This window comes from Equus quagga, chromosome 22 (genome assembly GCF_021613505.1).
Source record: "Equus quagga isolate Etosha38 chromosome 22, UCLA_HA_Equagga_1.0, whole genome shotgun sequence".
Lineage (NCBI taxonomy): Eukaryota > Metazoa > Chordata > Mammalia > Perissodactyla > Equidae > Equus > Equus quagga.
This window is the reverse complement of record NC_060288.1, coordinates 5,883,905-5,911,601: the sequence shown is the minus strand read 5'-3', so window position 1 is coordinate 5,911,601 and position 27,697 is coordinate 5,883,905. Positions and strand designations below refer to the sequence as shown.

The window sequence follows — 27,697 nt, the reverse complement described above, 5'->3', positions numbered from 1 at the left end:
GGATGGATGGATGGCGGGGAAAGAGAGACAGACAGACAGACAGAGGCAGAGAAAGACAGAGAGAGAGAGAGAGGGAGAGAGAAGGAAGGAAAGAAGAAAGAAGGAAAGAAAAGAACCGAAGAAAGAAAATTAAATCAGCAAATGAATGGTGAAGGGACCGTTAGCCAGAGGCTAGTTTTTGATCTTGAAGAGAACCCAGGAAGGGCTAAGCTCTAAATTCATCTTTCTTTGTTGGTATTTGAAACTTCAGTGTTGATGGTTTTTACCCTATATCTCTTCCCAAGCTCATACCCACTACGGTCCACTCTTTGCCGAACTCCTTGACCCTCTTACCCACTTGAGACTCAATGTGCCTACACAACCAGAGCCTGGGAAACACAGCTGCAATCACTCAAATGGCAGGGCCCACTGGCCCAACATTCACCTCCTTTTACACAACCCATCCCAGGAGACTGGGCCACGCCACAACTTGTGGGATAAGGACGTTGAGTTCCAAGCTCCGCCCGAACTGAACTTTCTCAGTTGCCTGGATCTAACTGGACTGTCTCCTCACCCTAGCATTCCTTGGTTTGCAAAGAGGAAAGCCTTTAAACAAAGGCACTGGGCACCTCATTTGGCAAGTGGAAAGGTGAGAGTCGGCCTGAACTGAGAACCAGGAGAGGGGAATTCTGAGGGCAGGAGCTCAGCATCTTGTGCCATACTATGGCCCCACTAAGGGGCAACAAGCCTGCCATGGGGACTTCGGGCAACTTCCCCTCTTGTTGGCCATCGCCAGCTGGAAGTCAGAGCAAACACCAAGTTCAGGGGCAGCCCCGACTCCAGAAGGCTTCTCCTAAGAGGGAACAGGGATTTACTCCAGGCCCTTAAGAGCCCAGGTAGAGCAGTTAACTTTCAGCTGATCACTTGGGGCCTGGGGAGGGGGAAGGGTGGGCGGAGAGAAGAGAATGTTTGCAGTAAGTCTGTGAATGAGGCATCCTCGAGAATGAATAGGGAGGCCTGGGCAGCTGAACTGGGGAGACGAGCAGCGCCAGAGCAGCTGGACCTTCCCCGGTCAGCAGGGAAACAGTTGTCTCATTTCCAGGCTTCGGGGAAGGAAGGAAGAGGCAAAGGTGGTGTCTACAGGGTGAGCTGGAGCCCCCAGCGGCCCCAGAGGAATGAGGCACTGTAAAAACAGGGCGCAGCTGCTGGTCAGGCTCTCTGACCCTGGACCTCGCCCTCCCGGATAATGACTCCCCAGAACTCACTTCTCCCAAAGTCATCCATCACCGCCCCAGACACAAGCCATCACTCACTGCTTCTGCCTGACCAGCAGCAGGCACCCGGCAGAGCCCTGCTGATCCACCTCTGAGCTGGGGCCACAGGCTCCAAAGGAATCCCTGATATGCTCTCTCCAGTTCCTGCCCACCCTAGACTCCAGGTAGTGACAGAAACCAGGTGACAGAATCCTGGCCTGATTCTTTGTTTGGGCTCCCTCCCCTCCCCCACTGGAGCCATTTGTTCTTCCCTGAGAAATTCCTCCTCCCTGACTTCGGGGAGCTGGCTGGCAAAGCCAGAGTGGAAAATCAGTGAAGCTAATGGTGTAGCAATGCAGAAGCCAGAGCCAAGAACACAGCCCTGGAGTGGCTTTGCTGCACTTGCCCAGTGTGGTCAAGCAGGACACGTGAGCGCTCCTCCCTCACATTCCCTCACATGCTGAGATGGGTCCTCCCTGCCCCCACCCCGCTCAGCTCAGCTCCGGGAACACTTGCAAACACACCCTTTCAAAGGCACCCTAGTCACTTCTCTCTGGGGAGGGGGTTGTGGGGCCGAGCAGATCCTCTGGGGAGACTCAGTAGCTAAGCACCCTGAGATTTCCACAGACCTAAATCCTCCACCCTGGTCTCCAGTGGGTCATCCAATAGCACCTTTTGCTCCATGTAATTCCACTCGCCTTCTGGCAGAGGGTGACGAAACTCCCCTTAAATGTTCAGTGTGAATTAGAAGTCAACGGGTTCTTTTCACAAGAAGAAATTACAGTGGGGATGGGTGGGGCAGAGGAACACTCCTGCATATGTCCCAGGGCAGCCATCAACACTGCTCCTGCCGCCACAACCAATCGGCTGCAGCCAGTGGGATCACAGCCTGTCTGAGGCTGGTAGTGGATACCCTCTGGCACCTATTTGAGGCTCCCCTATAGCCAGGCTGAAATGCATACCCCTTTGGGCCAAAGACGGCTGCAGGAGCCCTTGGGGGGCTTGCCTGGGGCAGCCAGGGCCCTACAACTTGAAGCTGGGGCAATGTCTCTGGCACCACTGGCAGCCTCTCCCCCATGGGCGCAGGTTTCTGCAGAACACAAAGACAAAGCCTTGCTTTGTGGCGCCCGGCATCCAGGGGGCTTGCAGCCAGAAATGGAATCGTGCGGCTTTTCCATTAAGTGTAACCTCTCCCCCTTCAACCGGCCACCAGACTCCTTCAAATCTGGGTAGGTGGGAGGAGCTGTAAAACCTCAGCCCATTAAATCGCTTATTAGTTGCAGGTTTCTGAGCATGTAGGCAAGTATTTTGAGACTGCCAGTCTCATACTGTCCTCTCGACCAAGGAGTCTGGGGTGTTTAACCCACATGACTGCTGAAAAGGAGGCAGGACCCCGACTCCCAACAGCAAGAAGTGGCCTTGCAAGCAGTTTCAGATTCACCTACTTGCTTTTCCCCAAGACTTATTCAAAAAGAGAGAAAAATAGTAGAAACAGCCCTCCCCAAGCTCAAAATGTCTTTCAAGTTGGTGCTTATCTTTTCAAAGGCGCATTCTACCCCTCAGCCCCTGACCCAGCTTCAGTCTATCCACACACAACTCCCTTCTCCCTCAAATCCTGATCTGAAACAAGCTTAGCCTCTTTAAGATCCCAAACCAGAGAAGGGAAAGGAGAGCGAGGGAAGGCGGGAGGCTGGTTTTCCTGGAACCCTTATTAACTCAACTTTCCAAGGACAGCCAGAAACTCCAGGCCCTCCCCACTCCCTCAGGAGCATTTGCAGACTGGGGGAAGGGCTCCCAACACACACACACACACACACACACACACACTCTCTGCAAAGCCTTTCTAAAGGCGAAAAGCTCTCAGTGTGGGCAGGATTTGGGGTAGTTTGCTTTAAACTTTTAGACAAACTTTTTGTACACAAATTATGGTCTTTTCTGAAGAGAACAGCAGCATTATTATTTAACAATCAGCAGGGCCAAGACTATACAATAATGCCTTACATTTGTGAGATACCTTGTGGCTTACAAAGCCTGGAGATAGATTCTCCCTGTGACTTCGCAGCAGTTCCCTGAACATGGCAGGGCACGTGTTCTGCAGTCACAAAACTCAGCAGGGAGAGGAGAGGGACCTAACCAAACAGAGAGCCCGGACTTGATCTCCAAGTCCAGTGGATTTCCATTTCTGTGTCTGAAGGCATTCCAAGTCTCCCCATGAAACAAGAAGCCCCTCAGCATGTGGTGTCTTCTGTGGGGTCCCAGGAAAAGGGATCCACAACCGCCATTTGTCACTCATTGACTATGTACCAGGCACTGTTCTAAGAGCTTTGCATATGTTCTCATTTGATATTCACAATGACCTTAGGAGCAGACGTTCATTATCGATATATTTTAAAGAGCATAGAGAGGAACTTTCCAAAGAGCCAACAGTCAGCAAAAAGCGGAGCCAAAATCAAAGCCAAGGAACTCCAGGGAAAACACACGCCCACACAAAGACACGTACACGAATGGTCACAGGCGTTTTAGTAATAACAGCCCAAACTGTTAACAACCCAAATGGCCATCAACAGGTGAATGGATACACATTCACCATATAATTCTGTTATATGAAATTCTGGAATAGGCAAAACGAATCTATCGTGACAGAAAGTGGATCAGCGGTTGCCTGGGGTCAGTGCTGTGAAGGGGACTGATGCAAGGGGCATGAGGGAAGTTTTGGGGGTGATGAAAATGTCCCATATCCTGACTGGGGTGGTAGTTACATGGGACATTACATTTACCAGAACCTACTGAATTGTACACTTGAAATTGGTGTACTTAATAGAATGCAAATTATACCTCAGTTAAGTTGATTTTCTTTTTAAATGGCAGTCTAGCTTCCATCTTCGCGGCCGCACAGCCTCCTAACAGCCCCGTCCACCTGGCCTACTCCCGCCCTGTCCTTCACAGAGCCGGTACTTCATCCTCATCAAGTCCTTCAGCCCCTGGCTCCACCCTCCATCACTGCCTCAGCTTCCTTTCCCAGTTTGCAACCAGCAGCTTCAATGACACCCTCCGCCCCCATCCCCTAGATTCCTTATGCTCGTGCCCTCAGACATCACCTTCCTGCTTACAAGTGTCCAGGCCTGGGTTCCATACTGTTTACTTTCTCCACCCTCCATTCTCGGGCTGCAAGAGTTTGTCAGACAAAGTTTAAAAATAAAAAAGTACTTTCAGGTCCATCATAAATCCATCTTCTCAAACTGCATCCAAGCCCTCATTGCTTTTGGACTCCCATCACCGTCTACACCGTGGCTGATCCGAAGCTTCCCCATTCCTCACAGACCTCCCGCCCCAATTCACTCCCTTTCCTCTCATCTCATCCTGTCTTTGTCTCTATTCACCCAGAGTTGATACCCAACTTACTTAAAGATTCTATTTCTATAGTATCTCTGCTATTCTTCCTTCCTTTACACTCTCACTGCTCCCATCCTAGTTCATTCCTTACTTCCTCTTGCTAGACGTTCAAAACAACTGTCTAAAGCCTTTCTGGCAATAATGGTAGCAGCAGAAATAATCACTAACACTTTACTGTAAGTGCCTCTCTGGATTATCTCATTTAATCTTGTATTATTGACATCATTTTAAGGATGAGCTTAGTGGGTTTGAGTAATTTGTCAAAGCAAGTAATGCAGCTATGAAGTGGCAGAGCGGTATTCAAACACAGATCCATCTGACTTCTTCCTCCCATCCACCCAAATTCAGCTGTCAGATTAATTTTCTGAAAGCTGGATCATGTCACCACCTGCTCAAAACTTTTCAAGATTCCCAGTATCGGTCCATTTAAGTGTAGCTCCCTTAGCAGGACGTTGAGACCTTTCATGTGCTAACTCTACCCAATTTTCCACTCAATCCAGAATTTTCCAATCCAATTCTTCTCACAACTACCTATTCATCAGGCAAATCATTCTCTATATACCTTATACATCCTGCCTCAGTATCTTCATTCATGCTGTTCCACATGGAACGCCCTTCATTTCTCCCTTCCAGACCCCTCCCCCTCCTTCTAGACTCATCTCAGATGTTCTCTGCTCCCCTCTTCCTCCGCATTCCCACTTATTTTGTTAGAACTCCACTGTGTGGTTTACACACTGTCTATCTTGTATTTTGTTACCTCTGTACTTGTCTCCCCCTACCTGATGGTGAACTCCCTCTGGGCAGAGATGGTCTCTCCCTCTTCGGGTCTCCAGTATGCTCTAGCTCAGGTCTTGCCTTCAGTTCTGTTACTGAATGAAACAGAAACCTGCCTGCTCCAGCCAGTGCACCTTCTAGAAAATCTCACACACCCTTCCCTCCTCCTTCTCCATCACCACAGAAGTGGACAAATATTCTGACTCATCATTCAAACAGGTCCTGATAGCCGAGACTGATGGCCCTTTAAATGCAGCTACCACGTCACATGCACACCTGAGCCTTCCACCCACTGCCTGCCAACCCTCTCTATTTATGTGATCAGCCACTGAGTCACGAGCCACACTGCCCTTTGGCAGCAGAAATGCCCAAGTATTAGTTCTCAAAGCCTCAAAAACCACCAGGTGTGCTGTACCCCTAATTTCGATGAAGTATCTTCAAACTACAGCAAATCCCATAAACAATGTGGCCAGTCCCTCCTGTTACTAATAATCTCTCTGAATTCCCAACAAGATACAGATCTCTACCAGCTCCACGCCCCATAATGCTCCCTGGTTCTCAACCTCTTCCAAATCCCTCCAGCAGGACACATCCAAAGCAAACCGCTCAGCAGGCCTCGCAACAGGGCCTGTGAGATGTGGGAAAGGAAGGCAGAACGGCAGGCACGTGGCCATGACTGCCGACCCTCCTAGAAGACATGTCTTTGAAACAATTTTCCAGAAGCCAGAGGTCTTTCTCAAGCTCCCACATCCCTCAACATCTCCTGTAGTCTGATCTCCAAGTTCTAAACGCAAATTCATTGGTCACTCGCTCCCCATTGTATCACCCAACCCCATTTTATACATAATTGAGGTTAGGGAGCCAGCTCTTGGGTCCCAGTCAGAAGTTCTTTTTTCAGGAAGAGAAAAGCATAAACTCACCCTGAGTATATCACCTCTAGCAAACAGATGTCACCAGCATTCATGACCCAACCTCTGATGAAGTTGGTGACATTTATAAGCAGGCCCAAACCAGCCCAGGTATCTTGGGAGTCTCTCCTACAGGAAAGGACCCTTTGCTTGACCTGGGATGGTTTACCACATGACCTCCAATCACATCACCTCCATCCCAGCCTGCCCTGTTTCCAAGGACCAGGAGTCCAGGCCAGGAGTCCGGGCTGACCCTCAGATCATGCTGTACCTTGTTCAGGCAAAGTTGGGGCCGGCCTGGCGGTGCAGAGTGTGGCTGTGACCAGCACAGCCCAGAAGAGGAGGCACTTCCAGCTCCACATCCCAGTTCTGCAGTTAGAGGTGGGTGACAAGGCTCCACACCTCCATGGAGACTCCGCCTTGAGCCTGATCCTCCTTTTCAAGCAGACTCTGAGGACGAAGAAAACCAAAAAGTTAGGAGGGTCTTCACAGGGATGGAAGACAAGGAAAAAAAGAAGGCACAGCATGTCGCAGAGTCGCCCTGTCCAGAAGGGTGCTTGAAGCAATAACTGACTCAGGCCCTAATTAGACAAAGGAGAGCTTTAGCTCAGTTCTACAACTATTGATTGCGTGTGGACCATGTGGAAGCCTTGCTGGGAAAACCATCACGAGGTTCTCCAAGGCACAAGCCCCAAGATCACTTGTGCTGGGAAAGCGAACGGCCTCATAAAGTCGCAAACAGTTGTACCTCGTTGTGCGCAAGGGCATCAGAGCGTGGTGGGACTGCAGGAGGCTCGAGCACGCTGACAATCCCCCAGTAGAAGACTGCACTCACTCTAGGGCAAACCCCGCCTTAGGTGAGGGATAAAGAGAGAGGACTTATGGAACAAGCCAAGTAAGAGCCTGACCCTCCTGGACCTATGTGATGAGGAAGCTATGAAATAAGTGATCTCGGCAGCTCTTTCTCTTTGTCTCTAAAACTGGATGCATCACAGGGATCTGTGGTTCTACCAGCTTCCCTCACAGATAGAACACAACTCGCACCAACTGCTTAAAAAGGGCCTTGGAGTGTGGAACCAGGAGGTGGCCCCCGCTCTCCTCTCACGCTGAAAGGTGACAGCTGACGTCCAACAGAAATGAGTCCAGAAGTGGGGAAAAAGGTCAGAGTCAAAGGGCTCTTGCAAAGGCTGACTGGAAGATGGCTCATGCCAGGCCCGGCTAAAAGGACAGCCCTTTACCCTTCTCAGTCTGAGTGGTAACATCAAAGACAATTCCCTAGGGTGTCAAGGAACAACAGATCCTCACTGCTAAACATTTACCAAGTGATAAGACTTTCTCAGCACCGTTTGGGCTACGTGGGGGTGACCATCTCTGTCTTCCAGGTGGCTTTTGTCCTAAATACTCCAGGGAACCATCCAAGTTATTCAGAGAATCCACTTCCCCGGAACATGCCCTAATGTGGAGCTTCAGCCCGGCCTCCCCCGGAGCCAGACAGGGCCCCTGTGAGTGAGTCAGCCCTGGCTGGCAGAAACCCCCAGATTCCTGGCTTCGTTCACATGTGCTTGCCAGCAGGAACAGGCATGCACTGCCACTAGCTCCCTCCTAAGGCTTTCCTAAAATTTTTTAATGCTTTCAAATCAAAGAAAAACTAAACATTTCTCTTTTATTTTTTTAAATTTAGAAAAGGGATTAGAAGAGACAGAATAGAACGAATATTTACCGAACACCTATGTGCCAAGCATCGACTAGGTAAAATTTATAACTATAAAACTTGATTTCTTCCTCACTATAAACTTATGAGGAGTAGGAATTATTATTCCCCGTTAAGCAATGGGGAAACTGAGCCTCACAGAGGTTAAGTACTCTGCCCAAGCACCTGCAGCTGTAAGCAGCTGCCTGGGACTCTCACCACCTGGGTTTTCAGATGCTAGAGGACAGGGTGGGAGGAAGCAAATACCAGGCTGATCAAGCCTGGCTCTATCTGACACAAACTCATTGTCTCCAAAGGGCATCCCTGTGCCATAAAGAAACCAAGCAGAAAAGGACAGATCCGAGGTAACCCTGGAAATGGGAGAGTCTCAATTCTCAGTTCCTTTGGTTGAGGGAAAAGATCCTTGGAAGCAGCTCACAGATGTGCCATCTAGGATATGATTCCTGGTGTGGGACAGAAGCAATGCTTGCCATGGGACATCCCTAAACCACATCCCACATCTCATTACATCCCAAAGATACACCAAACGGATGCAGGCCTGTCACCCAGAAAGGTACACCTGCCGAAGAGCCTAAGTCCCACAGGAATCACCACAGTAATGAATGCATTTTTAGTATCCAATGGGCAAGGGTGGTGTCATCTTGAGATGACTGAGCTTGTTTCCAAATGAGGCAGACAGACAGCTTCCACCACCACTCAGTGTACTTCAAACTAATCTGGAAGCTTCCCTGCAAGAACCTCTTCCTCTCCTTGCATTCTTGGCCTCAAGCCCCACATCTGTAAAACCAAGGATGTTAAGAAATCCCTCCTCCTGGCACCAGCTCCTGGAATGAGAAGGTAAGTGGGCACACAATCCATTGCAGAAAACACAGTGACATAAACCACTAGTCCACACGCTGTCCGGGACCCTAAGGACGGACACCTCCTCCTTCACCTCACCTTCTTCTCATTCGACTAATTAATGCATTCTTAAAATCCCCTAGGAACCGTCTCCTTCCTTCACTGCTTGACAGGTGTGACCTGCAGCCCCGCAGGTGTACACAGCAGCTTCCTCACAGAGCCTGCAGCTGGCTCGACATCGACCTCTCCCGCATCAGTCAGGCCTCCTGGGACTGGCAGCCCAACTCCACCTGGGTGCATTTCCCTCACTGGGAATCAGGGGCACGCACACACAGCATCTCAGTTTCCCACTTGTCAGAGCTAAAATATTTGTCCTGCCTACAACACAGGTGCTCGAACAGGCAGCATGGGTGAAAGTGCCTGCTGTCTCCTCTCTAAAGCACTAATCAAATGTAAGGAATCACGAACACTGTGCTCGAGGCACTCCTCGACAGCACTCTCGGGAGACTGTGGTAATGACGGTGGGAAGACACGAACTTCCTCCCTTTAGGAAGGATTGCTCACTATCCGTCTTTAAGCCCTATACTCCAGACTTCGCTGCCCCATATGGTGGCCACTAGCCACTTGTGGCTATTGAGTTCTTGAAGCGTGGCTAGTACAAACTGGGATGTGCTAGAAATGAAAAACACACACCAGATTTTGAAAGTCTGGTATGAAAAGAAGAATGTAAAGTATCTCAATTGTTACATTGATTACATGTTCAAATGATAATATTTTGGAGACATTGGGCTCAATCAAATATATTATTAAAATCTAAATAAATGAATTAATAAAAAAGAATTTCACTTGTTTCTTTTTACGTAATTTCAAACACGGGGACTGGAAAATCTAAGACTACATGTGGCTTGTGTTATATTTCTATGGAACAGCATAGCTCCAGGCAACCTCTATGGCTGACCAAGCGCTGCTTCTTTGCCCTTCCTCCATCTTCAGTGGTCCAAGCTTTCCTACTCCCTGAGCCTCACCTAAAAAAGCCGCCTCTTCCACAAGTCTTTCTTGAGGTTTCTAGATGAGGATCTCATCCCTCTGAATTTCCAAAACACCATGGGACTGCAAGCTCCTTAAGAGCAGAGTCTACACCTGAACTAACCTTTGTTAATACCCTTAGCACGTAATAGGCACACAGCAGATGCTGATATATTTGTTAATTGGATGAATAAATGAATGAAAGAAAGAAAGGCTGATTGAAAAGAAACCCATATACATCCTCTTGCAGAAAAGAGGCTGAAAATGCCAGAGAAAAGCAATAGTCAAGGGCTCCTTGTTCCCCAGCCACCTCTATTTCAAAGCAAATCAACTGAGACATTTTCTAAACATCTTAATTTCTTAGAATTGAGGAAGTAACAACAAAACATTAATTCCTTTAGACGGGAATAAGACTTACTTCTTAATAGAAATGGTCGCTTTCCCCAAAAATGAGTGTTCTCTACTCACTGTTGAGAGTTGACAGGGTAAGTACTTAATAAACATCTAAAAAAGTTATGCAGCTCAGCTTGCAAAATTTTAGTTGGTCCAAGGGATAATGCTAATTATTAAATTTTGAGTCCCTGTAAAAAAAGTTTCCAAATGTCCTTGAGGGTGAGGTATATAAAAAATTAGTAATGATAAATGAAACACTAACTGATCCAACACAATCTAGGAACCTTTGCTTGTGAAGACTGGATGGGCTAGTGGACCACTACCACATTCTTGGAGTTGTTCACCCAGGTGAGTGCTACTTACTTGGGGACCAGATGTAGCTTCTTTAATCGCAAGGGGAGAGGCGGTGAGGAGAGAATTTCTGTTTAAGGTAGATGCAACCTTACGGAAAAAAGCAAATATCTTAGCCGAAGTCTGGTATTTAATCCCTCTGGAAACCCAGAATCTTCTCTAAAGCTCTACATCTGGACTCCCACAAGTCCCTGGTGCATTCAGACCTTTTGCAAAGCTCTTGGGAAGACAAATGCAAGACAAATTTCCCAAGAGGAAATTAAACTCATCTCAAGTGAGGCCTTTTCAGAACAAGACGTTTGAATTTTTTCTACCTCCTTTTCCTCCAGCAGCAACAGGCTCAAACTTATCTAGGAAGCTCTTAACTAAGAGCCATTTTGATACAAGAGATTTAAAAAGTGGAGGTAAGGGGGGCCAGCCTGGTGGCCCAGCGGTTAGGTTCACACGTTTTGCTTAGGCAGCCTGGGGTTCACTCGTTCGAATCCCGGGTGAGGACCTACGCACCACTTGTCAAGCCATGCTGTGGCAGGCGTCCCACATATAAAATAGAGGAAGGTGGGCAAGGATGATAGCTTAGGGGCAGTCTTCCTCAGCAAGAAGAGGAGGATTGGCTGCAGATGTTAGCTCAGGACTAATCTCCCTCAAACCCCGCCCCCCCAAAAAAACAAAAAAAAAATGGAGGCAAGAAGAAAGCATTCAGAGAAGCTGGTTGTTAAAACCCCAAGCTCACAGGAGCAAATCTCCTATTTTAGGAGTCTTGTTTCAGGTCAACACCCAAAACAAGCAAAAAGCATACAACTAAAAGCAAAAACCCATGGACTTTTCTTGGTCTCCATGGCTGGAGTCTGCCTACTCAATGCTCAACTTGATTTTCCTGCCCTCTGGAGTCCGTCAGGAATAAAGCTAGCCCAGGCTGAGGGATGCCTGGACATATTCTAATCCTCTCCCTCAGTAGGGGTGGGACCATAGCATCTGCGATGCTCTTCTTCATGTCTTCCTGTGTGTTGCTTCACTTGCTATTCTAAGGAGGCCTAACGGAACTTTCTAACATCCTCCATGGCCAGAGGCCAAGGAAAAGAAGCACTTAAGACTGTCTACTTTGGAACCAAAGGAAGTAGTGCCCACTCTGGCGGAAATCCCATTTGTGAAAAGGCCTCCGAAAAGGACATTTCTACAGGCATGGTAAAAGCAGGCAGTGAAAGTACACATGTCCAAGTGGCTCTCCATCTGGATGGCCCTCATTAAAAAGCTGACCCTCAGCTATGACTAAGAGTCAGTGCAACAGATATTTCAAGGAGCTCCTCACTGATGCAGTACCCAACCATCCCAGCTGAAGCCAGGCCCCAGCAGCCTCCCTGTCCCCACATACCCTGTGCTCCCCTGGGGGTCAGCAGCAGCCCTGGAGCTTCTCCCAACCACCTGGGGGGAAATATGTAAACGAGTCATTAGGGAGGCAAGTCATGGGGACAGAAGGCTGGCAATGGCTCTCCCTCGGTCACTGAAAGGAAGGGAGATGACCCAGGCGTGGGGGTAATTAGCCAGACAGAGGCACCTCCCATGGAGCCCTGCTACTTTGCTTTAAACAAGCCTCAGAGAGGAAACTGGGAGCCTGGGTCAATGGGGGAAAATGGCCACCTTCTGTTAAACAGTCTCAAGGCTAGGGTTCTACAATTTAGACGGTATTCCAAAAAAAGCGCTGGTCCGGAGGTGCAAAGGGCAGGGCACATGTGGGAGGAAACAGGCACCTTAATTACCATGTCTAGAGAAAGTGCGATTTCATTACAGCCTCCAAAACTACCGCCCAAAGGAGGAAACCAGAGAAGTGTTTTCAATTTGAAAGAGACTGGACAGGAGAAGGTGAGAAAGACCAACTCTCCCCACCTCCCGCACCTTTGGACCAGAAGGGGCTTTCCTACCTCAAAGCATTTTACCAGAAAATCCAACCCCTGCTTTCAAACCTGGAGCCGTTATTTAAATGGTAAACTGTCCCACTTTAGTTTCCGGGGACTGCAGCCCAAATAACTCCTTAAAAATGCACAAGGAGCGTCTCTGGTAGCAACAGCCCCCGCCGCCCCCCGCCCCCCCCCCCGCTGCGCCCCGGGCTCGCTCCAGGGAGGGTGGAAAAGGGACGCGTGACGCCACCGCCGGGCGGCCGGAGACCGGACGGCGGGCTCCGGACAGGGTCAGACGCTCCCGCTGCTCCAGCTATAACTGAAGGGACGAAAAAGCAACGCTTTGGTTCCAGAAACTTCCGTCAGGGCCAGTTCTGGGTCAGACCCATGGCCAGAGGCCACCCCTGACAGATGAACCATTCGCAAGTGCCACCCCCAAGATCTTGGCCCCAGCTCCGACGATCCTGCATACGATGCCTCTTTTCCGCACAAGCTAGAAAACACCACCACCCTCCGATCCTAAGTAACTTGAGATCTAGGGTAACTTTCTTTTCTCCCCAAATCCCAAAGCCTCATCTCCACGTCTTAAGAAATTTTAAAGAGGGAGGTGGTAAGGACAAGTTGAAGAACCCCAGTCTTAATGAGGGGGAGAGGGAAGGGAGGAAGAGGGATGCTAACAATGTGACTGCGGTGTACCCGTGTGGGGAGAAACGGAACCAGATGCGACCGCTACATCTGGAAAATGGGGGGGAAAGTGTTGGGGGTGAAAGACACCACAGAAACTTTTAAATGGGCTAATAGCTTCTGGGCCCAGAAAGGAGAAGCTGGTTTCACACCGCCCCCCGCCCCCAAGGCGTCTGGCTGCCTTCAGAGGATATGTGTTAAATTAACTCCATCTATAACGTCAATAAATTCCTCTGCACATGAGGGTTCTAGCCCCTCTTCTCCCAACCCCAAACATAATGGGAGAGGGGAGCGGGGGGCAGAGGGGTCTGGGCCAGAGAACCAACATGCATTGCTGCCGAGTGAACCGCACCGGACAAAACCCTCATCCCTTCCCCCACCTCCTAGAACCAGATTGGAACTGAACATTCCCCTCCCCCCGACCCCATAATGGGGCTTAACATCACCCGCTGGGCGCCCTCCCCTTCCCCAAACTTCCGACCCTTTCTGAGATGGAGCAAGTAGAAGATAACCCCCTCTGGAAAAGGGAATTCCTTTCTCGCTCTCCGCTAAAGCAGATTCAGCCATTTGGTGACGACACCTCCTTAAGTCCTCTTCGGAGAGAAGCTAACCTACCCCCCCCCACTTCCTTCCCTCATCCTACCCCCACCTACCCACCCACTCCCAACCCCGACCCCAGACTCTCCCGGAGGTGGACAAGGACTTAGAAATACCCCGGATTTTGAGCGTTCCGCCCAAAGCTACCTGCTGAATTGGGGTGAGTCCCCACGAGTGGACTAAAAAGAGATGGAGTGGAATGCAACACACACACACACGCACGCACTCCTCGCTGCCCACTCCCACCCTCCTCCCCAGTCCGAGGAGACCGAGGGCCGCCGCCGCCTTCGCCCCGGCCCTGTCCCTCCCGGACTCACCGCGGAGCCGCCGCCGCCGCCTCGCCAGCTCCCCGGCGCGAGTTGGCGGAAAAGTTGGGCGGCAGGAGGAGCGGCGGGACGGGCGCGGGGAGGGGGCGCAGAAGGCGACGCGAGCGGAGCGCAGGGAGGGGAGACAAAAGGGGGGCGCAGAGCGCTGGGGGGAGTCTGGAGGTGGAGGGGGGCGGGTAGCGAGTAGAGGGAGGCGCCGGATACGACTGGGCTTCGGTGCCGAGAGCGCGCAGCCAGGAGGCTCCGGCGCCGGGGGCCGCTCGGGACGCCAAGCCCGCCCCGGATCCGGGGGCGCCGCGGCTCTTACCTCACTCGGCGCTGCGGTTCCGCCTCTGGAGAGTCCGCCGTGGCTCGTGCGGGCGGGCGGGCGCCCGCGTCCCCGGCTCCGGCCCGCCGCCCCCGGGCTCCGCTCGGGTCCTGGCTGGGCCGCGAGAGCCCGGCGGCAGGCGCTCGAGTCCCAGTGGCGCTCGGTGCGCGGCGCCTCCAGCCCGGGCGGGAACAATGGAGCCGAGGCTGGTGCCCCGGAGGCGGGGCGGGGGGAGGGCTCCGGTCCGCCGCCCGGGGTCTCCAGACCCTGCGGCCCCCTCTCCAGAACCGGGCGGCGGCGCCTCACGCTTCTTGCAGACTGGGCTCCATCGCCCCGGCGCCGCGGCGCGCCCGACTGCAGCACTGGTGCGGTGCGCCCTGCGGGGCGCCCCTCGGAGCAGAGAAAAGTCCTCGGTCTCCGCTGCTCTTCCAGCTGCGGCGCGCGCTCGCGGCCGGGGAAGGCGAGGTCGCCGCAATGCGCTAAGCAGAGTAGCGGTGCTGTCCGGACGTTGCCGCCCAGCGCCGGGCACAGCCCGGGCTCCTCCGCGCGCTGCGGCCGCCCCAGAGTTCGGGCTCCCGCTCGCCGCCGCCGCTGCCGAGGCCGCCGCACCAGTGCCCGCAGGAGCGCTCCGAGCGCTGTGCGCCGGCGAGGCGCGAGGGCTCGCTCTCTAGCTCCCACCCCGCGCTAGTCCCACCCCCTCCTCCTCCCCCTGCAGCGGCCTGCTGGGCCTTGTAGTTCCTGAGCCGCGGCCCCCGAGAAGGGGGGAGCCGGCTGAGTTGCCCCGAGCTCTGCCGCTCCTCTCCTGCAGGCTGGTCTCCTTGGGCGCGCGTGCCCCTCCATCTGAGCACCGCCAGAGGGGCGCCCGAATTTCAGGCCGTGGACAGATGAGCAGTTTGGGGGGGGTGAGGTGAGGCTGTAGCCCTGAGGTTGCCCATGGTGGCACGGGAGTCTTTGGAGGCTGACTGCGTGCCTTGGAGAAATGATTCTCGCTCTTCATCTCAGTTTTCTCATCTGTAAAAGGGGGATAATAGTACTTTCCGTATAGAGTTGAGGATTAAGTGAGGAAGGAACTGGCACATAGTTACTCAATAAATACAAGCTATTTTTATTCGTGAGAAGCTCGATCCCCCGTTCCTCAGACCCTTTCCTTCCATCTCACTTACCCCACCTCGTAGTTTAGGTTTGGGGGTCCACGAGAGCTGGGTCCTGTGAGTTCTACAGCGTCCTTCTTGGCCTCCGGAAGTCTCCAGCCTGCAGTGAATGTTTCGAAAGCAAAGAGTGAGCGGGGGCAGCTGCGGGTTGTTGTTGGGCTAGAAATTAGTAAGAGCCCACCCAGAGCACTCTCCAGTGCTCTATGGGACTCGAGGAAAAGTGGCTAAAATGCTTTCTCCCCTGGGTCCCTCCATAGCGTAGTATAATCAAGCAGTTCCCTAATTCAAATGGACACGAGTCCTCAGGAGAACTTCTGAAAAACACAAATTCTTGGCCTGCTCGAGGCTGAGGAATCAGTCTGTCCCAGGAAGGAGCAAAGAGTCTGTATTTTTTTAAGCTCCCATAGTGCCACTGGTAGGGTGAGAAGGATGCCACACTAGGTCTGAAAGATACTTCCATTCTGGTCCCTTTACTTATGAACTGTTTGATTTTGCAGAAGTCTTGCATCTGAAAACATCAAGACCTGTCCACACATTTCCCCCAGTTGATTGGGAGTCCCTTACAAGGTTGTCATGAGACTCAAATACAACAGGGATGTCAGGGCACCAAGAGTGTTACACAAACAGAAGTCACTATGTAAGTTAACGGTGGGGCCTGTTCCCTCATCCTCACCCCACCCAAACCCACTGGTTGTGGAAGCTCCAACACCGAAGGAGATACCCCCGCCCTCCCCCCCGCCCCCCCAGTTTAAGGAAAGAGTCCCTAAGTTACTTCTCTATTTGATCAGCAGGAAAGAATAGTGACCAACACAGTGTCATTCACATAGTAAGAGCTCAATAAATTTCTATGGCCTGACTGAAGAATATGTGTTTAATAAATATTGAGTAAATTTAAAACTAAATAAAAAGCAGAAACTCACATATTTGTGAAATTAATGAACTTCAGCCATTGGTTATAGGGTTAGTCTGCCTATAAGCTTCTCTCTTCACCCTGAAACCCTTCAGCTCCTGATCAGGATCTATTTATCCTGCCATATAAGCTGCCCACACATTAGGCCTCCTTTATTTTAAATAACACTCATTCCAGGCCTATAAGAAGGCCAAACTCACACCCCTCCCTCTTGGAGAGGCCTTCCCTGCCAATCCCAGCTCTGTGAGTCCCTGGAGCCCTGGTGTACCCCACTGATTTGATACTTAACTTTGTTAGTTGTCTTTTTCACTCTTTCTCTCTAACTAGCTCCCAAACTATACTATGGCAAGGATCCCATCTATGTATCTGATGTAGCTCAGGACTCTACTCAGGAGGTATCTCATTTGTATTTGTTGTTGATGGACTTGATGAGGATGACAAACCTGGGTGACCAGAGGAGGCAAATACAATTGGAGGGAATGTGATTGGGAAGTCAAGCTATGGAAAATCCAGCATTTAACGCCAACAGCCAGTTACTATTTTCCTACTTTATTACTAAAAGAGAATATATCACCCTTCCTCTCTATGATTCTTCTAATACAGGGGGTCTTAAATCCAGTCCTTTTTTCTTTTGATTTGGAAACATTTTAGGAGCGTCTTGAACCCCAAAGAGGAGGCTGAAGGATGCGTCCTTGATTTAAACAGAAGGAGAAAGATCTAGATGTCTGTCTGTTTGGCATCGAGGGGCATAGACGCTGCTGAACAAATCTCCTTATAGACTTAGCAAGAAACCAAGATGAAAGCAAGTAGCCAACGGATAGCTCTCCCTGCCCCAATTGTCCAGGAAACAGCCAAAGACAGCGGAACAGAGAAGGTGAGAAACCCAGGAAAGGAACGGGCGATCCACGGACCACAGACATGGCTCCAGAATAATTGAGAGCTGGCTGCTCTTATCCGTCCAGCCCAGCTCCCTGTCCGTGCTCTTCCTCCCCACCCCTCTTTCTGAAATGCAGACCCTCCACTTCAGGGCAGGCCCCAGGCCAGTGGAAGGAGAGCATCCCCAGGGCAGCCCTCAGCAGCTCCAGGCGAAGGGGGTCAGCCAGCCACTCTGCCTGCTTCTGTCCCACTCGGCGGACTCCTGGCACCTTGCCTCCCCACACAGAAATGTAATCTTCCCTCCGAGATAACAAAGAGCTGGGAGGGTCAGCGAGGATTTGTAGGCCCCTGGCCCTGCCAGCTAGTTGTCTGAGGGGGAGACAAAGGCCCTCACACTGGAGGACCTGATAACCAGTTGGGGGCCTGTTGCCTCCTGGCTTTGTGGGAGGAGGGGAACAGTGCTGAATGGAACAGAGGGAAACAGAGCTCTCCCCAAAACCTGATCAGTTCTCTTTGTTTGGGAACACTGCAGAAAATCCCCCTCTGTTCCTCCAGCTTCTTGTGTGTCTTCAGAGTTCTACGGATGGACAAGGGAGCTCTACCTCTCTTTCCAGTGCTCCCCTGCTCTATCCAAGTTTAGTTATTTCAGGGCTCAGCTGTGCCCACCAGGGATGAGCACCCCTACTATGCAGGATTGGTCCTGCAGAGTTAGCACCTCCCTGTTGCAGAAGTGGGGGGAGGCAAGCAACATCTATGCTGGGGCGAGGTTGGGCCGTAGAGCTGCTCCAGCCAGCTTTGGGGGTCCCTCAGTCTGGTGGCACACGGCAGAGGTTCCACTCTGGGGGCTGATTGGAGGAGGGGATTCAGGAGGAGGGAACTGTCTGGGTTTTTCCCTACAAAGTGGATGTTCACAGGTCCCTGAGAGCAGGTGGGTGGCCAGGCCTTTTGCCCCAGGCCCCTGGAGTTAGGGAGCAGCAGTCAGTTACCATCTGGCTGCCATTTGTTGACCCCTGGCTGTTCTCAGCACAGCCATAGCATATCAGGGAAGGGAGGGTCTTGTTTGGCTTGGCGTTTTTGTAAATAACATTTCACTCTCTCCTACCAACTGAGAGTGGGAAAGGGAGCCTGCAGTGGTGGCAGCTCAGCTAGTCTGGCCCTAAGGCAACATTTATTCACTGAGCATTGTGGGGGCCACTTCTCATGTGTCAGGCACTGTGCTGGACACAGTGGATCCAAAGATGAAAGAGACGAGGGTGCAGCCTCAGGGAGCTCAGTCTTGGAGGGGAGACCAAACATTACATGTAGTCCACACCGCGGGCACCTGCAGGGTGTTTGGGGTGGAGAGATCAGGAAAGGAGCTGACTCAGGGGAAGTGATGCCTGAATTTTAAGGATGACAAACAGCATGCGAAAATCCACAAACCCGCCTGGGATCATTGAGGACGGCAAGACTGGAGTACATGTGGGGGGCTTGAAGGTTCTGTACCATCTTGCTCTGAAGGGGTGAACGCAGTGCCTGGCACACAGTAAGTCCTCAATAAATGGCAGCCATTGTTTTTATATTTTAGCACAGAAACTTTCCTTTGGCCCAGGACACCTCTTTTGGAGCCTATTTTCCAGGTGTCTTTGTGGTGTTACTATCCAATCACCATCACCACCCTTAGATTCTCTATCCCTCAAGACCCGCTGCAGAAAAGGTTATATTTTTCCCATAATCTCCTCCTTCCTTGCTGACCCTCCAAGATAAGCAACCCTTTTGCTATAGGTTTTATTGTGAAACAGGAAGAAAACAACAAGAACGCATATGGAGAAATTAACAAGGCATATAAAACCTCAGCAGATCCTTACAGCCACAGTCCCTGGTCTAGCTTTCAGACTCCCTTCAGAATGCTTACTGCAAACCAGCTGGCCTTTTCCCCTCTGCTTTGCTTCAGAGCTCCCTCAACTCCCCCCTCTTTCTGACCCCAACTCACAAACCCTCTCCCAGTACAAGCGGGCTCATCCACAGCACTGTGCTGGGAACTGGAGAGGTGACAGTGGGGGCAGAAGAAGAAGAGTGGACAATTTGCATTTCTGAGGACTCCCCAGGAGTGAGGACCTGGGTCCTTAGGATTCTGCCCTGCCCAGGGACAAAGATCAAAGTTGCAGGGTTGGACTGGGATTCTAGAGGACTCAACTTTGAAGTGGATTCCATCCAAGGATATGCTAACCAAGTTGCAGACGCCTCCTCCTGTGTTGTTAAGAACTTTTGGTGATATTAGGATGGGTGGGGTCAGAGAAAGAGAATTGAAAAGTAGACAGTGTTCTCCCAGATAGCTTAAAAAAGATAGATATGCATTTTAAAAGACTGGAAGATAAAGGTGAGGGTGTGGGGAAATGAGCACTAAAAACCATTGTTGGTGGGAATGCTGATCGAATAGCCACTTTGAGGGACCAAATGATAATGTTTATCAACATTTAATAGGTATGTACTTTACATGTTCTTTGACCCAATAATTCTTCTTCTAGGAATTTCATATACAGATGTCCTTTAATATGCATAGAAAGACTGTATATATAATAATAGACATACAGTGATTATCATTGCTGTATTGTTTGTGGCTGCAAAACAATGTACATGTCCACCATCTGACTGGTCCTTAGGGGGCTTGGTGAAATAAATCATGGTACACCTGTGAATGCAAAATCGCACATCTGTTAAAAGGAATAAGACGGATCTAGATTTACTAACATGGAGGAAAAAGAGCAAGAAGCTTTTACCTATGTAGATAAGAATCACTTGTGTAAAAAAAGACAGGGCCACACGCACGCTCACACATAGAGATACCTACATACATATATGCTCATCCATCTGTAGATTACCTGGAAGGAAACTCGTACGTACACAACTGGTGAATTGAATGACTAGGGGTTCAGAGGTGGGAAGGGGACTTTTAGACTATGCCCTTGGCACTATTTTAAAGTTCATCAAGTACCTATATTTTTGGCCTCTAATTTTATTATTTTGTTTAAAACAAAACACAGGTCTATTAACCAAACTTTTAATAGCGGTTTTCTTTGGGATGTGATTATAGGAGGCTTACACGTTCTTTTTTACATAACTCTGTATTGTTTGAGTTTTCTGCAGAGAGTGTGTGTACAGGGTCATCTGTGTGGTTGAACAGGTGGTGTCCAGAGTTGCAGGGGCTGAAGTTCTGTGAAGTTCAGTTACATCTGCCCAGAGGAAGCGACCCTTTCTTCCAACTTGCTCAAAGACACCCTGGCCCGGACCATGTACTTTTTTTTTTTTTAAAGATTTAATTTTTTCCTTTTTCTCCCCAAAGCCCCCCGCTACATAGTTGTATATTCTTCGTTGTGGGTCCTTCTATGTGGGACGCTGCCTCAGCGTGGTTTGATGAGCAGTGCCATGTCCGCGCCCAGGATTCGAACCAACGAAACACTGGGCCGCCAGCAGCGGAGAACGCGAACTTAACCACTCGGCCACGGGGCCAGCCCCCCGGACCATGTACTTTTATAATCAGCAAAATAATGATAATAATTGCATATTTAGGAAAAGCAACATACACTGAGTGACATGATTTTATCTTCAGGCAAGAAGGGAGATCAGGAAGAAATGCCCTGCCGGGTGCAAGTCCATTTGGACAGCATTTAAGTGACCACTCTCGAGCCTTCACAGACCCCCAGAATCCTCACCCATAGGGACCCCAACCCCAACCCCCTGCACAATGACCCCTCCTGTGAAGAGAGGGGGAGAGAGACAACACGAAAGCTGATCTGAAATCTCACATGACTGAAGGATGCTTTGGGTTGAGGAGGGGCTGGAGACCCCTCTGATCATTACTCTTTCCAGAAATCTGCTTTCCTCCATGCCAGCAAGTGCAGAGCCCTTGCAAGGCACCCCTGTGAGGCCTGCCTGAGTCAGCAGCCGGGCCGTCTCCCACAGTGCCTTGTAGCCCCTATGTGGCTTTGGTCAGCAGCTGAAGGAGGGATCCACAGGCATTTCTCTGCTGAGTCAGCTGGGTGGATTTCTGTTCCCTATCTAGAAAGCAATCTGGATGGGTGCTGGGTCCTCTTGGGTCTTCCAGGAAGTTTTTACCAAGGCTAGATAGAGGCTGATAATTCACTGCTATGTTCCTGAAGCCACTTGTTTGATAACTTTCCAAGCATGTGAGCTTCTTTTCTAAGAAGTGTAGAGAAAATACAAAGAGCAGTGTTAGATTTTATCTCTCTGCTCGAGGCTTTTTAAAAAATGTTTTCTTTTGAGGCCATAATAGCTAATATTTAATGAATGCTTACTATGAGCAGGCACCTTGCGGAACACTCTTACCTGGGTCATCTCATTTAAACCTCACAAGAATGAGATAGATGCTACTGTTGGCTCCCGTTTCACAGGTGAGCAAACTGAGGCTTACAGAGGCTAAACAGAGCCCCAAGCAGCTAGGTAAGGAAGCAAGGCTCCAAACCCGGAGAGTCTGACTCCAGAGCCTTTGTTGCCAGCCATTTCACCTCGGGAGAAGGGGCTGCTCTTGATTAACAGTGTCTGCAGAAGGGAATTTAAAACTGCTCTTTCTTTAAAAATTTAATTATTAAAAAAACAGGTTCAACCACACCAAACAGAATTGTAACAGTGTGTGTTTTAAAGAGAACTTGTTACTAATCTGTTTGAATCAACACCAGTGCCATTTTTCTGAAGCAGCTCTGCCTTGTCGGATCTTGTGACTCGTGTGTGTGTGTGTGTGTGTGTGTGTGTGTGTGTGTGTGTGTGTACTGAGGATAGGGAGTGGGGTGGTAGGGAAAAGACTGAAATCTGATACCTATGGGCCCAAGTCTCAGTGTCACTTAGGGGTGTCCCTCAGTTTCAGAATCACTGTGTTTGCTCAAGTTCGACTGGTCCTACTGGAGGCGTTGTTGTGCGGGAATTATGAGTTAATGCTGAAGCAGGGGTGAGTGAAACTATGGAAGGCATTTTTAAGGAGACTCAACCAGCCAATGTAGAAACTGTATCTCTGTTATGAATAGGCCCACAGAGAATTGAGATGGAAAGAATCTTTCAAATCAAATGTGCTTTCTGCTAGGTATGTTTCAAGTTTATTTTCCATTTTAATCTTTTTTTCAAACCCCTACCTCTGCCCACTTATAATTCCACCTCCTTCTGTCTTTCAGAATTTCGAGCAGAGGAGCAGGGGCAGTATTTTGAGGAGAGAAATGGTTTAGCCTTCTACTCCACAGCCAGCTTAGCTTCACTAGAAACTCTTGTTTGGCCCTCGTGTTTCCTCACCTCTATAAAAGATTCCAGAAACAGCCCCCGCCCCCACCTCCCACCTTCCCGAGAGTGTAATTTCGGCCCCTAGTTGCCCAAATTAGAGCTGTGCTTACAATACTAGGACTCCAAACCAAGGTTTTAAATGCAGGAAACATTATTAAAACAGTCAGGGAGAAAGTGTGTTATGGCAAAAAGGCAAATATAGGAGTGAAGAAAGACAGCAATCCAGGAAGAGACGTACCCAACTCATGCTTGGTGTCCCCATCTGTCACTAAGCCTGTCCCTCCACCAGAAAGGCCACCCTCCACAGCAGCAGCCTGGCAATCCGCACTGGAGCTACAAAGTCCTCTCTTAATGACTTAATGGAGATCCAGGGAAGACTTGCTGATGCGGCCTCAGCTCTGTGACTTCTTCCTTCCTGCGTTTTTATTGAAGCTCCGGGAAGGGAGCCAGGACATTTGATGAGGTTTGTTTCTACAGATTCTCCACTCTCTTTTTTTCCTTCCAGATCAGATTATCGTGTGTTGGTGGCAGCAAAAAACAGAGTATTGATGACAGGTGGGGACTTGCTGGGAACACCCGGGGACAATGAATGCACGCCCGACTTTATCCAGACCACAGGTCGTGTTGCTCCTGGCCCTGGTTGAAGGCTCTTTGTCCTGGGACTGTGGGCAGTCATGCCCCCTTCCTGCCCTCCTTTTCCTGTTTCTGCTTCAGGTGGCCTTTTATTTAAACTCTAAAGCCCATTGGAGGATCTAAATGAGACTTTCTCTAGCCTTGATCAAAAATACAGAATAGCCAGAGAACTCCTTATTCTTTTGCTTCGCTGACTTTCCACTATTGCCCTGTGGCTAGGTAAGCGTTGGTCTATTTTTAATTTTGTCACCTTGGCAAGTTTAGCACCCTCTCTGGCCTCAGTTTCCTCAACTATAAAATGGATATATAGGGTCTTGAGGATATAAAAAACCATCCATTGAGCCCTGTGCATGGTGCCTGACACACAGATGGTGCTCATTAAATGTGGACTGTCTTTTCCTGAGCACAGTGTCCTAGGAGTCACCCATGGGCCAGAAGCCCTGAACAACGCTCTAGCTTACAGTTCAGACCTTTAGGGAGTAGGCATCAGGCTTGCTCCCCCACTGAGCAATTCTAAAGCTATCACCCAGATTTATCCCAGTTTGGGTCAAAAGAGGCAGGGGACTTCTCCTTTCCTTTGCCTTCCTTATTCTGGCTTACCACCATCAGTGGTCTTTATCTGTCCCCATCCCCTCTCAGCGTTTCATCCTGAAACGCACCTGCAGCGCCTAGGTTTCATGAAGATGCATCTTAAAGACAAAGTGACTGAGACAGAGAAGAAAAGGTGAATAATCAAGGAGAATGGAACAGATTGGTGATTCTCAAATTCCTTTTTCTCAATAACCTCCTTGGCAATCTCTCTCTCTCTCTCTTTCTCTGGCCTCAGATTCTCCTTCTCTTCGTGCCTCACAGCCAGGTTTTAAATGAATGATGTAAAGCTAAAGATTTATGGAGTGTCCACAAGGTTCCCGGCCCTGGCTCCCGCCTTCTGCCTCCCTTCTCCCCTCTGGACGGAACCTGCTGCCCTGCTTCTTTTGGAAGGCCCCTTTCCATCCCTCCTTGATCGCATTATCCTCCTCCAGGGAGCCCGCTGGTGAACTAAGGAGGACCCTCAGTATTTCCTGACCATGATTTGTAAAACACAGAGCCCCACGATCCCCATTCATCAAGACTGACTTTTCCACAGCTCTGGTTCCCGAGAGGTGCTATGGTGGTGAGGAGCGCAGGCAGAGGGATGAATGGTGAAAGAAAGCCGGCAGTGGCAGAGGCTGACCCTCCCCAGCAGCGGGGCTTCTTACAGCCCCTTTGGCTGCCCCAAGCCAGACAGCCAGGCTGGAGGGAAGGCACCCAGGGGAGGCCCTAAATGTGACCTCGTGCCCATGGTTGGTCAGCCACAGCTGCACGGGGTCTTGTTCACTGCAAATCAAGGAGGTGAGAGCAGGAAGGCAAATGTACCCCACTGTGCACCTTCTGGATCAGACCTTTCCAATTTTTCCTAATATCAGAGAAAAAGAGGCTGTCTTGCTCATTTCTAGGGGAACTTCAACTTGGGGGAATGGCAGCATTTATGATGAACTTACCTTACAGGTTCTTTTTATTTTCAATCACTAAAGCTTGCTGACTCCCCCACACCTCCAGCAGTAGGGAAAGCAAGATTTAAAAGCAGCCTCCTTGGGGTGGAAGGGCAGGGAAGGGAGAGCCGTGTGATCCAGGAGCAGGGTGGCCACATGGCATAGGGAAGGGTGATCTGGGGTCGAAGAGGGCATGACAGAAGACAGAGCAGAAATAGGGGGTGTGGAGGAGAAGGAAGAGGTCAAAAAGGAACAAGAGAATTAAAGTAGCTAAGAGACAAAGAGGACAAGAAAGCAAGGAAAGGAGGGGAGAGGAGAGCAGGGAGAGAATGAGGGAGGAGGTTGCCACACAGCCACTGTCTGCTGAGAAGAGAGAGATCTATTCAGGGAGCCTCTGCTGCTTGGCCATTGTGGGATTCCAGAAGGGACTCATTAGGGCCTGTCACATGGGCCGCATTGTCTCCAGACAACAGTTCTGCCAGACTGTCCCACCGTGGTTTGTGCAGCCAGGACAGCTGTCCCTCTGCTGGGCCCGGGCTCCTGCGGCTGTGTGGGGAGCTGCTCCCCGAGTTGTTTCTGTTACCAACGTTACAGTTCTGGGGAAGAGCACCTCCCTGACCCCTGGCTGATCTGGTGCTAAATTCCAGAGTCTGTGGCCTCTTTGGGGTGGGGTCTACTAAAACTGTGCACGTACATTCATTTGTGTAGACCCTAGACTCTCTGGACCTCAGGGTACAGGAATTGAATCCATATCTATTAATGGGAAGACTTTGCATACAAGTCCCTCAAGGGTGTCCAAGATGAGTGAAGCACTGCTCCTGCCCCTGATGACCTACTGCCTCCAGTGGAAGAGGAAAGGAGGTGTCTCTCAGCTTTCTGCCTGCGGCAGCCCCCCAGGTCCTGTCCCAGTGACAGGACCTCCAGAGGGAGCTTCCTTTGCACCTCAGGAGGCAGGAGAAAGTTGATGGCTAAGGAAGCGGATGAGAACTTGCATTGCAGGTATCAGGGGTCCCCTGCACAGAGCGTAGCAGCCACCATTCATTGAGCATCACTATGCTTCAGGCTTTGGAGAGCACCAAGGATGGGTCAAAGGGAAGTTGGGTAATTTGCCCAGTGTGGATCCAAATCATGGAGTCTTAGGAGCCAGGAAGCTCCTCTGAGTCATCTATTAGTTCCCAAATTCTTGATTTGGTTTCCCTCTGTGATGAGGCTTTCAATAGTCTGCAACGAAATGAGAAAAATGGGATCCTGCAGTGGAGCTTTCCATGTTTCTTTAAAGGGCTCTCCTTAGTATTCTAAGATTATGTCTCTTCTTTTTTAGTACTGAAATGTGCTTTCTTTTCTAAACTGACAGTGAGAGTAGTTGGCGATATTTTAAAAATATTCTTATTTGGCAATATAAAAAGCTTTAGTATGGCGCCGGCTGGGTGGCATAGAGGTTAAGTTCACATGTTCCATTTCAGCGGCCCGGGGTTTGTGGGTTTGGATCTTGGGCGCAGACCTACACATCACTCATCAAACCGTGCTGGGGTGGCATCTCACATACAAAATAGAGGACGATTGGCACAGATGTTAGCTCAGGGACAGTCTTCCTCAGGTAAAAAGAGGAAGACTGGCGATGGATGTTAGCTCAGGGCCAATCTTCCTCACCAAAAAAAAAAAAAAGTTTTAGTAAACTTTTAGTCAATTGGACTGGTCCAAAATTTAGGAAACATTCATCAGATCCAACCCCTTCCTAATGTAGGTGAGAAAACGGAGCCCCAACAAGCTCAAGGGACTTGTCCAAGGTCACACAACAGGTAAGCAGTCTCTGCCGTGCTCTGCCTATTTTTGTTGTGTTCCCCATCCTGGGGATTTTGTGCAGCTGGGCCTGTGGAATGTGTGACAAACACTGTGTGGTCCCTGAAGTGCAATGACCTCCCTCTGTTAACCCCCCCCCCCCCCCCCTTTGAGTCTCATATTAGAGCCTCAGTCTCTCTTTTCTAACCAGCTGCCACCAGCTTTTTGCATTTGTTCCTTTGCGTAGTGCACCTGGTCTCCCCTTATACACCAGACAGCAGCCCAGCACTCCCCTTCACAACAGGTAAGAGTCAGCCTCCTCCACAAAGTCATCCTGAGAAGGTAGAGAGGAAACTCGTCCTCAGCAGTGATCCTGGGTCCCACCTGCACTGGAGGTGCTTTGTGCTACACACTGGCTCATCAATTCTGTATTTAACCGGCTTAGCTTTGTGCTCACCTGATTTAAATTAAACTTCCTGAGGGAAAAAACCGTTTCTTCTCTTTGTTCTGTAACTCTCCACCCTTTCGGGTCTATTATCTATAACAATGCAATGCGCTCTGTTCTGAGTTCCATAAAGGTCAGATGGATTGAATAATATGGCAGACTGGAACTAGGAGGTGGGGGAGGAGGGGAGAAGTGGATGGTCGAAGGAAGGATTCTTGAAGCAAAGCTTGAGATGAGAGAGGAAACCCTGGTCCTAGCAAACCTCAGGGCTTAAAGAGCCCCATTCTTCAGTCCCAGGACAAGGCTGCATTGGGAAGGACCTGAGTCCTGACACTTCTGGACATGAACGAGAGAGTTTGAAGCCCCCCTGAAGTCAGAGAAAGGCTGGTAGAGAGTGGGCACGGCTCCTTCCTATTCTGGAAACTTCCCAGCTTCTTCTCTCTGGCAAGCCCCTGAACTGGGGAGTGGATTCATCCAGCCCTCCAGCTCCTAAGCAAAAACAAAGATCCTGTTCCACCCCCATCGGCATTGTTACTGTCTAGGGGAACTGTGGCCAGCTTTATGTTTACGTGTCCTAACCAAGGAGGGTGGGGCTCAGACTAAAACAGAAGTTACATTTAGCCTTGGGGCAAAAAAAAAAAAAAAAAGTGAAAAGAAGAGCACAGAGCTCTCCTCTCGCTGAGGCTCCTTCCC

General features: G+C 50.1%; 1 protein-coding gene across 15 annotated transcripts in view; it reads right to left on the bottom strand.

The window, feature by feature from the left end:
- FGFR1 (fibroblast growth factor receptor 1) overlaps window positions 1-14,732 on the bottom strand; it is a 48,040-nt gene extending 33,308 nt beyond the window's left edge. For 2 of the 15 annotated variants that reach the window (XM_046648728.1, XM_046648729.1), the window contains exons 1-2: window positions 14,435-14,732; window positions 6,579-6,757 (exon numbers count right to left, since the gene is read on the bottom strand). In XM_046648728.1, the coding sequence (XP_046504684.1) occupies window positions 6,579-6,669 (91 nt within the window). In that variant the 5' untranslated portion in view covers window positions 6,670-6,757; window positions 14,435-14,732. Of the gene's footprint in view, window positions 1-6,578; window positions 6,758-10,640; window positions 10,703-14,118; window positions 14,382-14,434 lie in introns of those variants that run through there. The other 13 variants (XM_046648719.1, XM_046648722.1, XM_046648721.1 and 10 more) reach the window with 10 other exon arrangements.
- Window positions 14,733-27,697: the final 12,965 nt, after the last annotated feature.